Genomic DNA, 12,774 nt, shown 5'->3' with positions numbered 1-12,774 from the left:
AGGAAATGGTTGCGGATTGTGTGTGTGTGTGATACTTTTAGCCCGTGTTCAAATTTGCCTGTTTCTCAATGTATCTTTTTTGCACAAGGCTCTCTGGTGCTTCTCTGGTTGTTGTCCATCTCCCTAAAGCAAGAGTTAGCGTCCACCTTCACGCTTTCATCCGTTTCACTGGAAGTCTCGGTTCGTCTGTGCCTGTTTGTGACCTACTCGTGCAGTGTTACAACAGAGGATTATTTCACTTTTCTGTGACAAAACGATTATCTTATATGGTTATTTTTCTCTTTGTGACTCTTTGAAGCGACAATTGACCATTTACACACACACACACACACACACACACACACACACACACACACACACACACACACACACACACACACACACACACACACACACACACACACACACACCATACTCGCCTGTGCTGAGTCCACTTTACACATCGATCTCAGAATAACCATGACAGTGCGAAAGGCTACATTTTCAATGAGTAGAATTCACTGGTGTTGGCGAAGACCTGAGAACTTAAATGCAATCGTCAGGTAGAGTTCTAGAGACTTATGCAGGTTAATCCAGTAATTATTGCAGCCTGAAGTTGTTAGGGAAGAGTGTGTTATGAGATAGGAATGTGGGGGAGTATTCAGTCTTGCTCGTGTGTGCGTGTGTGTGCGTGTTGAAAAATAGAGGGAAGCATGCGTGACTATAAAGAGAATCAAGGAAAGTTTTGTGTACGCAGAATGGTGACGTGTGTGTGTTGTAGAGGGAAGAGGTGAGGGAAGGAATAATGAAAGGCAATGGGGGAAAGACAAAGGCGTGGCTGTGTTGGGGGTTGGAGGTGAGGGAGGGGGTAGTAAAGCGCAACTGGGGTAAGAGAAAGACATGGGTGTGTTGGGGGGAAGGAGGTGAGGGAGAGAGCAGTGAAGGGCAATGTGGTGGGGAGAAGAGAAAGACGTGGGTGTGTTGGGGCGTTGGAGGTGAAGGAGGGGCAGTGAAAGGCAATGAGGTGTGGGAGAAGAGAAATACGTGGGTGTGTTGGGGGGAAGGAGGTGAGGGAGGGAACAGTGGAGGGCAATGTGGTGGGGGAAGAGAAAGACGTGGGTGTGTACTTGTGTTTGGACGTAAGACTGGATTAGGCGCCGGGGGGTTGACTGCTTCTCTCCATTGCAGGTCTCTTACTCCGTGATGAACCGTAATTACACTTGCCATCCACCTGATGCACCTCAACTTTGCACACACACACACACACACACACACACACACACACACACACACACACACACACACACACACACACACACACACACACACACATTTAAGTATAATTTATCGAGTGTTCCAGTGGTATGCAAAGTGGTCCGTTTTAGGGGTTCTCTCTCTCTCTCTCTCTCTCTCTCTCTCTCTCTCTCTCTCTCTCTCTCTCTCTCTCTCTCTCTCTCTCTCTCTCTCTCTCTCTCTCTCTCTCTCTCTCTCTCTCTCTCTCTCTCTCTCTCTCTCTCTCTCTCTCTCTTCTTTCGTATTCATTGAGCCAAATTATAAATATGTAACGCGTTTTTCTAATGATAGCAGCGTCATATGATTTCACATGGTTATTTAGATTTTGATGATGATAATGGTAATAGTAATAGTACTTGTAGCAATGATGATGATGATGATGATGGTAATAATGATAATAATAATGATAATGATAATAATAATAATAATAACGATAATCACGAAAGGACGTCATTTTCTCGATAGACAGAGGAGTAAAGGTATGTTCAGTAATGAATAACAGGTGTAAAAAGAATAAAGAAAGTTGACATGAGTCCTTTTATGTCCTCTACCACCAACACCACCACCATCATCACCACCACCACCACCATCATCATCATCATCACCACCACCACCACCACAACTTTCTTTACCACGTACATTCTTCAGGACTTTCTGTGTGTGTGTGTGTGTGTGTGTGTGTGTGTGTGTGTGTGTGTGTGTGTGTGTGTGTGTGTGTGTGTGTGTGTGTTTGTGTGTGTGTGTATATATTTTCTCTTTCTTCTTTCTGCTTTTCTCTTTTTTTTTTTTCTCGTTTACAATTACTGGTACTGAACATTACAGGTTGACACGAAAAGCCACCCACGGTCTGTTCAAATTGTAACACACACACACACACACACACACACACACACACACACACACACACACACACACACACACACACACACACACACACACACACACACACACACACACACACACACACACACACACACACACACACACACACACACACACACACACACACACACACACACACACACACACACACACGGAAAGCCCTTCATGGTTCTTACTATTCGATCCTCATGGCTCTCCTTTTGTTTTTGGAGGAGGAGGAGGAGGAGGAGGAGGAGGAGGAGGAGGAGGAGGAGGAGGAGGAGGAGGAGGAGGAGGAGGAGGAGGAGGAGGAATGGGACTTGTTAGCAGAATTGACCAAAATTGACCAAAATGCCGGTTTAAGGAGAAACAATTTAGAAAGCGATGGAGAGATGAAAAGAAAAACTCTCTCTCTCTCTCTCTCTCTCTCTCTCTCTCTCTCTCTCTCTCTCTCTCTCTCTCTCTCTCTCTCTCTCTCTCTCTCTCTCTCTCTCTCTCTCTCTCTCTCTCTCTCTCTCTCTCTCTCTCTCTCTCTCTCTCTCTCTCTCTCTCTCTCAACACTACCTCTTTGTACCCCTCCTGCCTCTCTTCTCCTTGTGCAGTTCAAGAGGCTACTCGCCCCACAAGCCACGCCCGAAGGCAGGGTCTGAGGTAACACTCTTTGATGCATCGCCTCCCCCTATACTCTGCCTCATTTAATACTTTTCCTCAGCATTATAAATATTTTTTACTAGGATGTGGGTCAGGGTTAGGGGCCAGGAGCTTGTAGGGAATAGAAGGATGTTCTGTATAGACTACTTGACCTCATCTCTTCATCTCCTCTTCTTCCTCCTTATCCTTCATCTTATTCTACCCCTTTTCATTCTTTCTTCTCTTCCTCTCGAGACCTGCTCACCTAATTAATGTTCCTGTCTGGACAAGCTATTCATCCTTGTTCATATTTTTTTTTTCATTTTCTTCATCATTAAACAGTTGTGTATTAGGCGCCAGAATGTCTGTTGCTTTTTTTTTTTTTTTCGTTTTGTATATTTGTTACCTATTCTTCCATTTCATTGTTTTACTGTCTTCTATGCTCCTTTTTTTTCTTTCCCTTCCTTTTCTTTTCCTTCCTTATCTTTTTCTTTCTTTATTTTCCTTTATTTTTTCTTGTTTTTCTCTTTTCTTCCTCCCATTTTTTCTTGTCATCTTATTTCCCTCTCCCACCTCGTCTGGTCTCCTCCTCCTGTCATCACCTCCTCCACTTCCTCATCCTCTTCCTCGTTCTCCTCTTTTTTCATGGCCGTCTGCTCCTCCCCATTGTCCTTGTCATCTTCCCCCAGCCATTGCTTCTCATTGTCCTCTTTTTTTTCTCTCTCTCGCTCTATTCTCTTTCCTAACATTTTTGCTCCTTCCCTTTCTTCTCCTCTTCGTTCTGTTCATACTCTTCGTCTTACGTTTTTTTCTTCTCTTACTCCTTCTCCATAACATCCTCCATCTTTCCAAAGTTCTCGTTATTTCTTTGGTCTTCTTTTTTCTTCTTTCTTTTTCTTATTTGTCTTCCTCCTTCTCCTTTTCCTTCTGCTGCTTCTTCTTCTTCTTCTTCTCATCCTCATTATTATCGTTTTGTCCTTTCTCATTTTTGTTTGTTTGTCGTCTTTTGTTTTCTTTATGTTTTTGTTTTCTTTTGTTGGGAAATAAAGTACCATTCCTTGACATTTGTTCCTAATTATGTACCTTCCTTTTTGTCTGTTTACCTGATGCGGTTTGCTCTCGTGAAAGAAAAATTGCAACGTATTGATTCCTCTTCCAATTTTTCATCCCCCCCCCACACACACACACACAGAGAGAGAGAGAGAGAGAGAGAGAGTTTATATGGATGTTTTAAATTCTGTGTATATGTCACTCGAGTGTGTGTGTGTGTGTGTGTGTGTGTGTGTGTGGAGTGGGTGCAGTATGAATTTGAAGTGTCTTGTTTTAACTCTTTGCCTCACGACTGATCTCACTCCACTTGCACCTGAATGTCCTCTACCCATCGCCAGCAAATCACTTAAACAAGCACATAAAAAAAAAATCAATAAAAAGAGTAGTTGAAATATAAAAAAAAAAGCAGAGGAAACCAATTCAATTTTTTATTTCTACTTTTTTTTCTCTTTTTTAATATGTTTTCCTTTTTCCTCTTCCTCTCCTTTTTATTTCTTTTTTTGTGTACGTGGACAGCTGTTGGGTAATATTGCTTGCATGACCGACTGACCTTTGGGATTATTGAAATGGCGATGTCACGTTGTATTGATCGGGGGAAGGAGTGATCGATTGTGGTGGTGGTGGTGGTAGTGGTGGTAGCAGCTAGTGGCTTTGTTACTAGCTTTCTCTCTCTCTCTCTCTCTCTCTCTCTCTCTCTCTCTCTCTCTCTCTCTCTCTCTCTCTCTCTCTCTTCTCTTTCTCTGTTATTTTCTCTTTTTTTCTTGTTTTTTTTTCCCCTTTTTTTGTTAATGGTATAATTTTTTTTCTCTCTCTCTCTCTCTCTCTCTCTCTCTCTCTCTCTCTCTCTCTCTCTCTCTCTCTCTCTCTCTCTCTCTCTCTCTCTCTCTCTCTCTCTCTCTCTCTCTCTCTCTACAAGTTTGTGTAAGCAATCTACCCACATTACTAATTCCCTGTCACTACTGTCGTCACCACTACCACCACCACCATTACATCCACAACTGCAACTATTCAGACATACTGCTTTACTATTTTCATCCCTATTATTACTACAAATCCCTGCTGTCCTCCCCACCTTCCAGTTCTTCACCACTATTCCCACCAGTATCATTAGCAACACTGTACTTTTGCTTCCACCACCACCACCACCGCCACCGCCACCACCACCAGCACACGTGACTTAATAAGGACCATTAACTCGTCCCTCACATGCAATCTCGTCCACTTGTTTACCTTGGGTTCATAGCACCTCCATCCTGAACACGAAGGCCGCCACACCTCCATCAATCTTGCTCTCCTCTCCCTCCACCTTCACTCCTTCCAACTCACAACAAATTAACTCCCCATTACCTCACGTCTCCTCAAAGAGCGTCTCCGTGTTCAGTCGGTTCTAATAGGCAGTGACACATGTAATAAGTGGTTTAGTGACACGCTTTCACCTGACGCAGTGTAGCTACAGGTGTGTTTGTGAAGCGAAAGGAGGGTTGGGGATAGCATTCCAGACACCGTGACTTTCTGGTTCATGGCCTCAGTTGTGTGATGTTCATAGTGTTGTTGTTCTTGTATGCTCGTAAAATAAACAAGACAGGTTTAAGTCTTGAGTTTATGAATACCTTACATGGTGATGGAGTGTGTGATGGCTGGGTTAAGTTTGGGAATGAGGGACATGGAAGAAAAGAATGGTTGGATAATATGCTGAAAGATTAATCGATTGAATAAATGAAGAGCTGGTTGTACTTAATTTTTGAAAAAGGTCGTAGGAAGAGAGAAGATGGTAAACAGACACAACCCTAAGAGATGCGTAAAAATAAATGAATAAAGAAAACAAAATGGCAGTAGAAATGTAAAGATAAATAAAGGATTCAAATATAAAACTAATTAAAAGTCAAAGCGTTACAAAAGAAAACAAAAACGAATCGCCACAAAATAAGAACAGAAGAACAAAGTAAAAAATGAAAGGAAAGCAAAACTGTGTAGCTACTTTCGTATTTATCGCGCATTGTCAACTAATGTTTACGGTACAAGTGACATCAGAAATTAGAAACACAGAGGACCCAACGGCCTTGAAACATTGGGAGGAGGACAAAGAGACGTTGTTGCTGGATAGAAAGAGAAGGATGGTCTGAATGTGTTGCTGGTGTTGGTGGTGTTGTTGGTGGTGTTGGAGGATGGGTGTGCCTGTGTTATACTCCACCCAGCAGCTGCCCACCATGTCTCCCCGAAGCCAAGGAAGAGCACGAAAAGCAAACACCACCATAACCCAACGTGACTTTAACAACTTGCGTTAGATAAAGGTAGACACGAGACTCGTATAATCCCTCGTGCCTTTCTTTTTTCAATTCTGCTTTCATTGTACGCCTTACCTGTCTTGCACTTGAGTAACAGCGAAGGTAATGACGGTGATTAAAATTCGTTGAGGGATACCATTCACTCATATTGATTCACGTAGAAATGAATAACAGTGAAAGTAATGAAGGTAATGAAAATCGCGTTTTGAAGATACACCACAACGATTATTGAACGATATAGAACTATTAGTAAACCACATTATTAATTTACTGAATGACCTTTTTTTAACCTTCCTGCTACCTTACGAAAACTGAATAAGCGATTAGGTTGATTTGATTTTAATGAGTGCAGTACGCCAGAAGTGTTCATTTATCTATTCACTGGTTAGCATAGTTCAGTGTGGGTATCGACTTGTTTGTGTGTGTGTGGAGGAGGTTTTGTGGAAGAGGGTCTTTGTAATGCGGTGGACCGGTAAACACTGACGATAAGGCTATTGATGGCCTCTCGATGTATGAGATTATGGTTTGTTTATTTTTATTCTATTTCCATGAGTGTTTGTTTATATTATTGGGTCTCTCTCTCTCTCTCTCTCTCTCTCTCTCTCTCTCTCTCTCTCTCTCTCTCTCTCTCTCTCTCTCTCTCTCTCTCTCTCTCTCTCTCTCTCTCTCTCTCTCTCATTATTATTATTACCATTATTATTGTTATTATTATTATTATCATTATCATTATTATTGGTAATGGTGGTGGTGTTAAAAGTCTCCCAGTCACCATTCTTCAAAATTTATCGCCACTGAAAGATAAAAAGAAAGAAATATATATATAAGAGAGAAGTTGGCAGTTCCTTCGTTCCTCATTTGTTTTTTGTCCAAGCACCATCGCCTCCTCATCCTTTATCTTTTACTAACTCCTCCTCCTTTCCTCCTCCTCCTTCTCCTCCTCTTCCTCTTCTTCTTCTTCTTCCTCCCTCTGTTCTTCTTCCCCTTCCCCTCCCTCCTCTTCCTCCTCCTCCTCCTCGTTTTGACCTTGTTTTTTCTTCTTGTCTTCGCTGTTGTCTTTTACTTCACTATTATTGTCCTCTTCATCCACGTTCCTTGTTCTCTTCTTCGTAGTTTTCCTCTTTGTTGTCTTTGCTTTTCCTTTTTCCTTTGAGTTCTTGTCGTCTCTCTTATTCTCGTCTTTGTAGTTGTAACCTTCTTTCTCCTCTTCCTCTCTTCTTACTCCTTCACCATCACTCTCTCTCCCTCCATTTCTTCTTCCAATTCCTTCTCCTCCCTCCTCTTGCATAACTTCGTATCTCCATTCTATAGCCTCAAGTGCCATCTTTTGATCCCAGGCCTTCTTAATGACCCTCAATAAGCTTCTAGGAAGACAAAAGGCAAGCCTGAACTGAAAGGCATTTCCGGCATTTCTCAGCTGATGCTAACCTTGTCTCCTCCGCCGATCGTCTCTTTGTCCAAAGTTTCATCCTCGGCATTCCACGGCTAATGTTAAACTTGACTCCTCTCTCTCTCTCTCTCTCTCTCTCTCTCTCTCTCTCTCTCTCTCTCTCTCTCTCTCTCTCTCTCTCTCTCTCTCTCTCTCTCTCTCTCTCTCTCTCTCTCTCTCTCTCTCTCTCTCTCTCTCTCTCTCTCTCTCTCTCTCTCTCTCTCTCTCAAGTCTCTGTAATTTTGGATAGGTATTAGATGGTCAGCTTTATATTGCGAAGTGGTGGGAGTGTTTTTGTTTTAGGAGAGAGAGAGAGAGAGAGAGAGAGAGAGAGAGAGAGAGAGAGAGAGAGAGAGAGAGAGAGAATCTTTTTAATTACATATTCTCGGATATGAATTTTGCAGCTCCAAATTAATTACAACAAAGGTTAAATAGCGAGCGAGGAATTCATAAAAAAAAACTTACAACAAAGGCAAATTACACACACACAAACACACACACATACACACACACACACACACACACACACACACACACACACACACACACACACACACACACACACACACACACACACACATGGAAAAAAAAATAACTAGACTTAAGAATAACTAATAAGCGATACTTTCTCCCTTTCAAACATGTAATCAAGGGGATAGTGGTGCCTTATCTCACCGGGGGAATTAGTAAAAAGGCTACGTAAGCTCACGAATCGCACACAATAGACTGGCAATTAGGTTTGTTTTTTCTCAGGATTACTTAGTGAGTGAAATTGTCGTCAAGAAGTAGAGAGGAAAGGCAGTTAAGAGGAATTGAAGAGATTGCTTAAAGTCTCTGAAAATGTTGGACTTTTTTGTGTATATTTGTTTAATGGCTGTGTACGGAGAGTCAGCTGCCTTGGTTTAGTTTTGGATTTTTTTTTTATCTCTATTTCTGGTGTATGTGTGTGTGTGTGTGTGTGTGTGTGTGTGTGTGTGTGTGTGTGTGTGTGTGTGTGTGTGTTTTACTTCACATTATGATGATAAGTTTTGGCTTATAGAAAGTGGGGGAGAGACTAAGAGCCACATGACAAGCTTACTTTTTCTTCTCTCCTCCTCCTCCTCCTCCTCCTCTTCCTCCTCCTCCTTCTCCTCCTCCTCCTATTGTTCCTCCTCCTCTTCTTCCGCGTTGAGTTAGTTTAGTCTTTATCTCTTTCCCCGCCTCTCTCACTTATCAGGGAGAGAATTTTTTATCTGTTTTAGATATCGTTTGTTTTAAATTAGTTCCCGTAAACTGACGAAACCAGCTGAGCGTGTAGTGTGCCGGAGAATGGACCTATCCCCATCCTCTCTCTCTCTCTCTCTCTCTCTCTCTCTCTCTCTCTCTCTCTCTCTCTCTCTCTCTCTCTCTCTCTCTGCACATTAAAATTGTAGTGACATCAATAAAACATCTTTCATCCTTCCAATCAGCAAGTGTTTTGGCGTGATGCTGCAGGTGTTCTCCTGCGTGCTAAAACATTCACTTTTACATTTTCGTTCGATATTGACTTGTCAGTGACCTTCGGACTTTTTCTCCTTTTGGGTGTGGAAGTGATGGAGGCTTTCATTCCATCCTCACCTGACCTTTGCTTCGAATATTTTTTTGTTGAAGGGTGAAATTATTTGAAGCTGTCACTTATCAGGCCTTGCCTCTTCTGCATGGCCTCGCCTCCCAAAAATACCTGTCTCGTAAAGAAAACATTTTTTACGCTCTTGCATATTCACAGCACTGTGTATTCCGTACCAGCGTGGAGGGATACCCCAGAAAAAATAAAAGTACTTTCTTTTGCAACGTTATTTTCGGAGGCCGTTGTTTTTGAAAAAGCCTTTACATTTTTCACTAAAACTTCTGCCGTGGACTTTGTTTCCATTTTTGTGATTTACTCATAAAAAGTTTTCTTGTGATAAAACAAGCGAGAAAAGCTTCGACGCTTTATTCCCTGAACAGTCGTGGCGGGATTGGAGTGTGCTGTGCTTTGCTATGCTGTGAAGAGGAAAAAGAACTGACTACTTTGTGGAAGTATATAATTTTTTTTATGAAAATAATAGAAAAAAAATAATGGATGGTTATGATAGTGAAGCGCTTGGTGTATGGGAGTGAGGTACCCTTCCCCAGGTGAAGGGCCGCAAGCCGCTTCGTGGCACTGGACGGCAGGTCATCATTCTGACCTGGGAACATGACAGCCTGAAATACTTGGCTGGCACAAGTACGCACAGCACGTGAGTGAGGGCACAGCGCTTCCAGCTTTGTGATGTAGAAACAACATGGTGCGTCACAACAATCACTTGGCGCCCCAGCTGGCAGAGGTGTCAGTGACGGCTTCCCCTGTAGACGGCAGCTACAGGGTCTCCTGCCATCCCAAAGGCCACGGCAACGCACTGGATGACGCCAACACTGAGCCGCCCCAGCAGGATACAGATGAGGAGGACGAGACGACAGTGTGGCTGGTGCACTCCGGGGTGCCGGCCGTCAAGAACAGTGAGAGCTCCAACAGCAATAACATCGCCTCAAGGTACCCAGACGCCCTCTGTCTGTCTTTTGATTGATCTTTATTGTGAAATATTGCACGAAGCTATTCTTACCAGTGCTATTTGTCAGCAAGGCAATTTGTTCCGCTGATTACGAGATCAATGTTGTCTCACCTGCACTTGGAATGTATCTGTTGTGTGTGTGTGTGTGTGTGTGTGTGTGTGTGTGTGTGTGTGTGTGTGTGTGTGTGTGTAATTCACTGTTTGATCTGCTGCAGTCTCTGACGAGACAGCCAGACGTTACCCTACAGAACGAGCTCAGAGCTCATTATTTCCGATCTTGGGATAGGTCTGAGACCAGGCACACACAGTGTGTGTGTGTGTGTGTGTGTGTGTGTGTGTGTGTGTGTGTGTGTGTGTGTGTGTGTGTGTGTGTGTGTGTGTATTAATGATAATAATAATAACAATAATAAACGGTTTATTCAGATATAAGCAGCTCGGGAACTGAAAATATACATATTACAGGGAGTAATATCCTAATATTACATACTTAAGATTACATACTTAAAATTAGGCACAAATATAGTCAGTGTTCACGAGTTGAGTATTTTAACTATTATAGGTATTGCACTGTTTTTGAGTCTGTCTGTCCGGGCATGTATGAGGAGCAGCTTGTTGTGGTATCGGACACTGTGACGGGGTGTGGGGGCTGCCGAGGGAGCAGATTCCTCTGTGGCGGGTGGTGGAGAAGCTTTGTGGCGAACTGGTGGAGGAGGTGTTGGTGGCGAGCCTGAAGGGTGGTGAGGTGCAGGGCGTGGAGGGCCTCCTGGTAGGTAGTGTAGTTGGTCCCCAGGATCACTCTGCACTCGCTCCAGTTTGTATTGTTGTTGTTGTTGTTGTTGTTGTTGTTGTTGTTGTTGTTGTTGTTGTTGTTGTGTGTGTGTGTGTGTGTGTGTGTGTGTGTGTGTGTGTGTGTGTGTGTGTGTGTATGTATGTATTTGCGCGTACGTACGCGTAAAAGAAAAAATTGTTTTCAGCCTATTAGTATTTCAGAACGGGTATATATGTATCTGGCGCACATGCCTGCCTGTTCTAGAACTGGAAATGTCACTGAGGTAGCGGGGACAAAGAAGTTATGGCGGATTGAGAGCTAGTTAAGGAAGGAAAATAACATATAGAGTAGATAGACAGACTGATAGATAAATAGATACGTAGATAGATAGATAGATAGATAGGTAGATAGATAGATAGATAGATAGATAGATAGATAGATAGATAGATAGATAGATAGATAGATAGATAGATAGATAGATAGATAGATAGATAGATAGAGAGAGAGAGAGAGAGAGAGAGAGAGAGAGAGAGAGAGAGAGAGAGAGAGAGAACTGCTAAGTCAATGGTCTTAACTTAAGAGGTAAATTTTTATTATTAGATTTCGAGCGCTACATCCGGCATCTCTGTTATGAAAGTTTAACCTCTATGCCTCTCGTCTCGTCTCATCTAGTCTCTCTCTCTCTCTCTCTCTCTCTCTCTCTCTCTCTCTCTCTCTCTCTCTCTCTCTCTCTCTCTCTCTCTCTCTCTCTCTCTCTCTCTCTCTCTCTAAATCAGTCACAAATATTTACCTGCCAGGCCATACAGTCTTGGATTCGGAGTCAATAATATTCACCACCTTCCAAACACAGGTGAGGAGCAGCGTGACACCTGCTCCGCCAGCCCAGGTGTTGGTGGCTGCTTGTCGCTCACTAGGTAAACAGCCACCAGGAAGCTGCCACATGATTTTCTCTCTCTCTCTCTCTCTCTCTCTCTCTCTCTCTCTCTCTCTCTCTCTCTCTCTCTCTCTCTTGCAAGCGTGTTAAATTATGGGTTTTTATTTGTATTTTTATATTTCTAATTTTTTTTTCTTCTTTATGGTCTCTACGATGTTAATGGAAAAATATACGTTTGATGGATTGCCTGCAGGTGGTTGGTAGTGTGAGAATGTAGTAGATAGAATAAGGAACTTTAATGGTAGTGATTTTAATTGTGGACATAGTTACAGTAAAAGGAAATAAAACTTATGATCAGATGACTTATGAAAACGGTAAAAATGACAATGGCAACAACAACAATAATAGTAATAACGATGATGCTGATAATGGCAATGATAATAATAGTAATAGTGATCATGATAGTAGTAATAATAATAATAATAATAATAATAATAATAACGATGACAGAAGCAATAAAAAAAAAAAACTTGACACGGTTTGACAAAGTTTCCCACATTTAATTTACTCCACTCTTACTTTACGTGTTGATGTTCCTGCCACACTCATTTTCATATTCAAGGCCGCTGAGTAACAAAGCGACCTTAAGAAGTGCATCAAGTGGAAAAAAAACCTAACGCCTTTTATTCCGCCTCATAACTGTGTGTGTGTGTGTGTGTGTGTGTGTGTGTGTGTGTGTGTGTGTGTGTGTGTGTGTGTGTGTGTGTGTGTGTGTGTGTGTGTGTGTGTTTATGTTAAGAGGGGAAGCCTGGCCAAGGACAATACAAATATTAAAAAACAAGGCCCACTCAGTCGCCAGTCCCCTTACACAGCAGATAGTTAGCCAAAGGAAAGGAACAGATGTTTTGAATGTGTGTGTTGGTGTGTGTGTGTGTGTGTGTGTGTGTGTGTGTGTGTGTGTGTGTGTGTGTGTGTGTGTGTGTGTGTGTGTGTGTGTGTGTGTGTGTATGTGTGAGTGACGTCCCTGGTTCACCACACATACCAAAGCCCTTAACGTC

General features: G+C 42.5%; 1 protein-coding gene across 19 annotated transcripts in view; it reads left to right on the top strand.

The window, feature by feature from the left end:
• LOC123519872 (potassium channel subfamily T member 2-like) overlaps nucleotides 1–12,774 on the top strand; it is a 624,454-nt gene that overhangs the window by 294,618 nt on the left and 317,062 nt on the right. The window contains exon 1 of one of the 19 annotated variants that reach the window (XM_045281494.1): nucleotides 9,774–10,054. The exons of the other annotated variants lie outside the window; for them this stretch is intronic. Coding sequence (XP_045137429.1) covers nucleotides 9,807–10,054 — 248 coding nt within the window. The 5' untranslated portion in view covers nucleotides 9,774–9,806. Of the gene's footprint in view, nucleotides 1–9,773; nucleotides 10,055–12,774 lie in introns of those variants that run through there. 19 annotated transcript variants of the gene reach the window in all.

The sequence above is a fragment of the Portunus trituberculatus genome, chromosome 46 (assembly GCF_017591435.1).
Source record: "Portunus trituberculatus isolate SZX2019 chromosome 46, ASM1759143v1, whole genome shotgun sequence".
Lineage (NCBI taxonomy): Eukaryota > Metazoa > Arthropoda > Malacostraca > Decapoda > Portunidae > Portunus > Portunus trituberculatus.
Note: the sequence above shows the minus strand (reverse complement) of the source record. Positions and strands in the feature narration are given on the sequence as shown.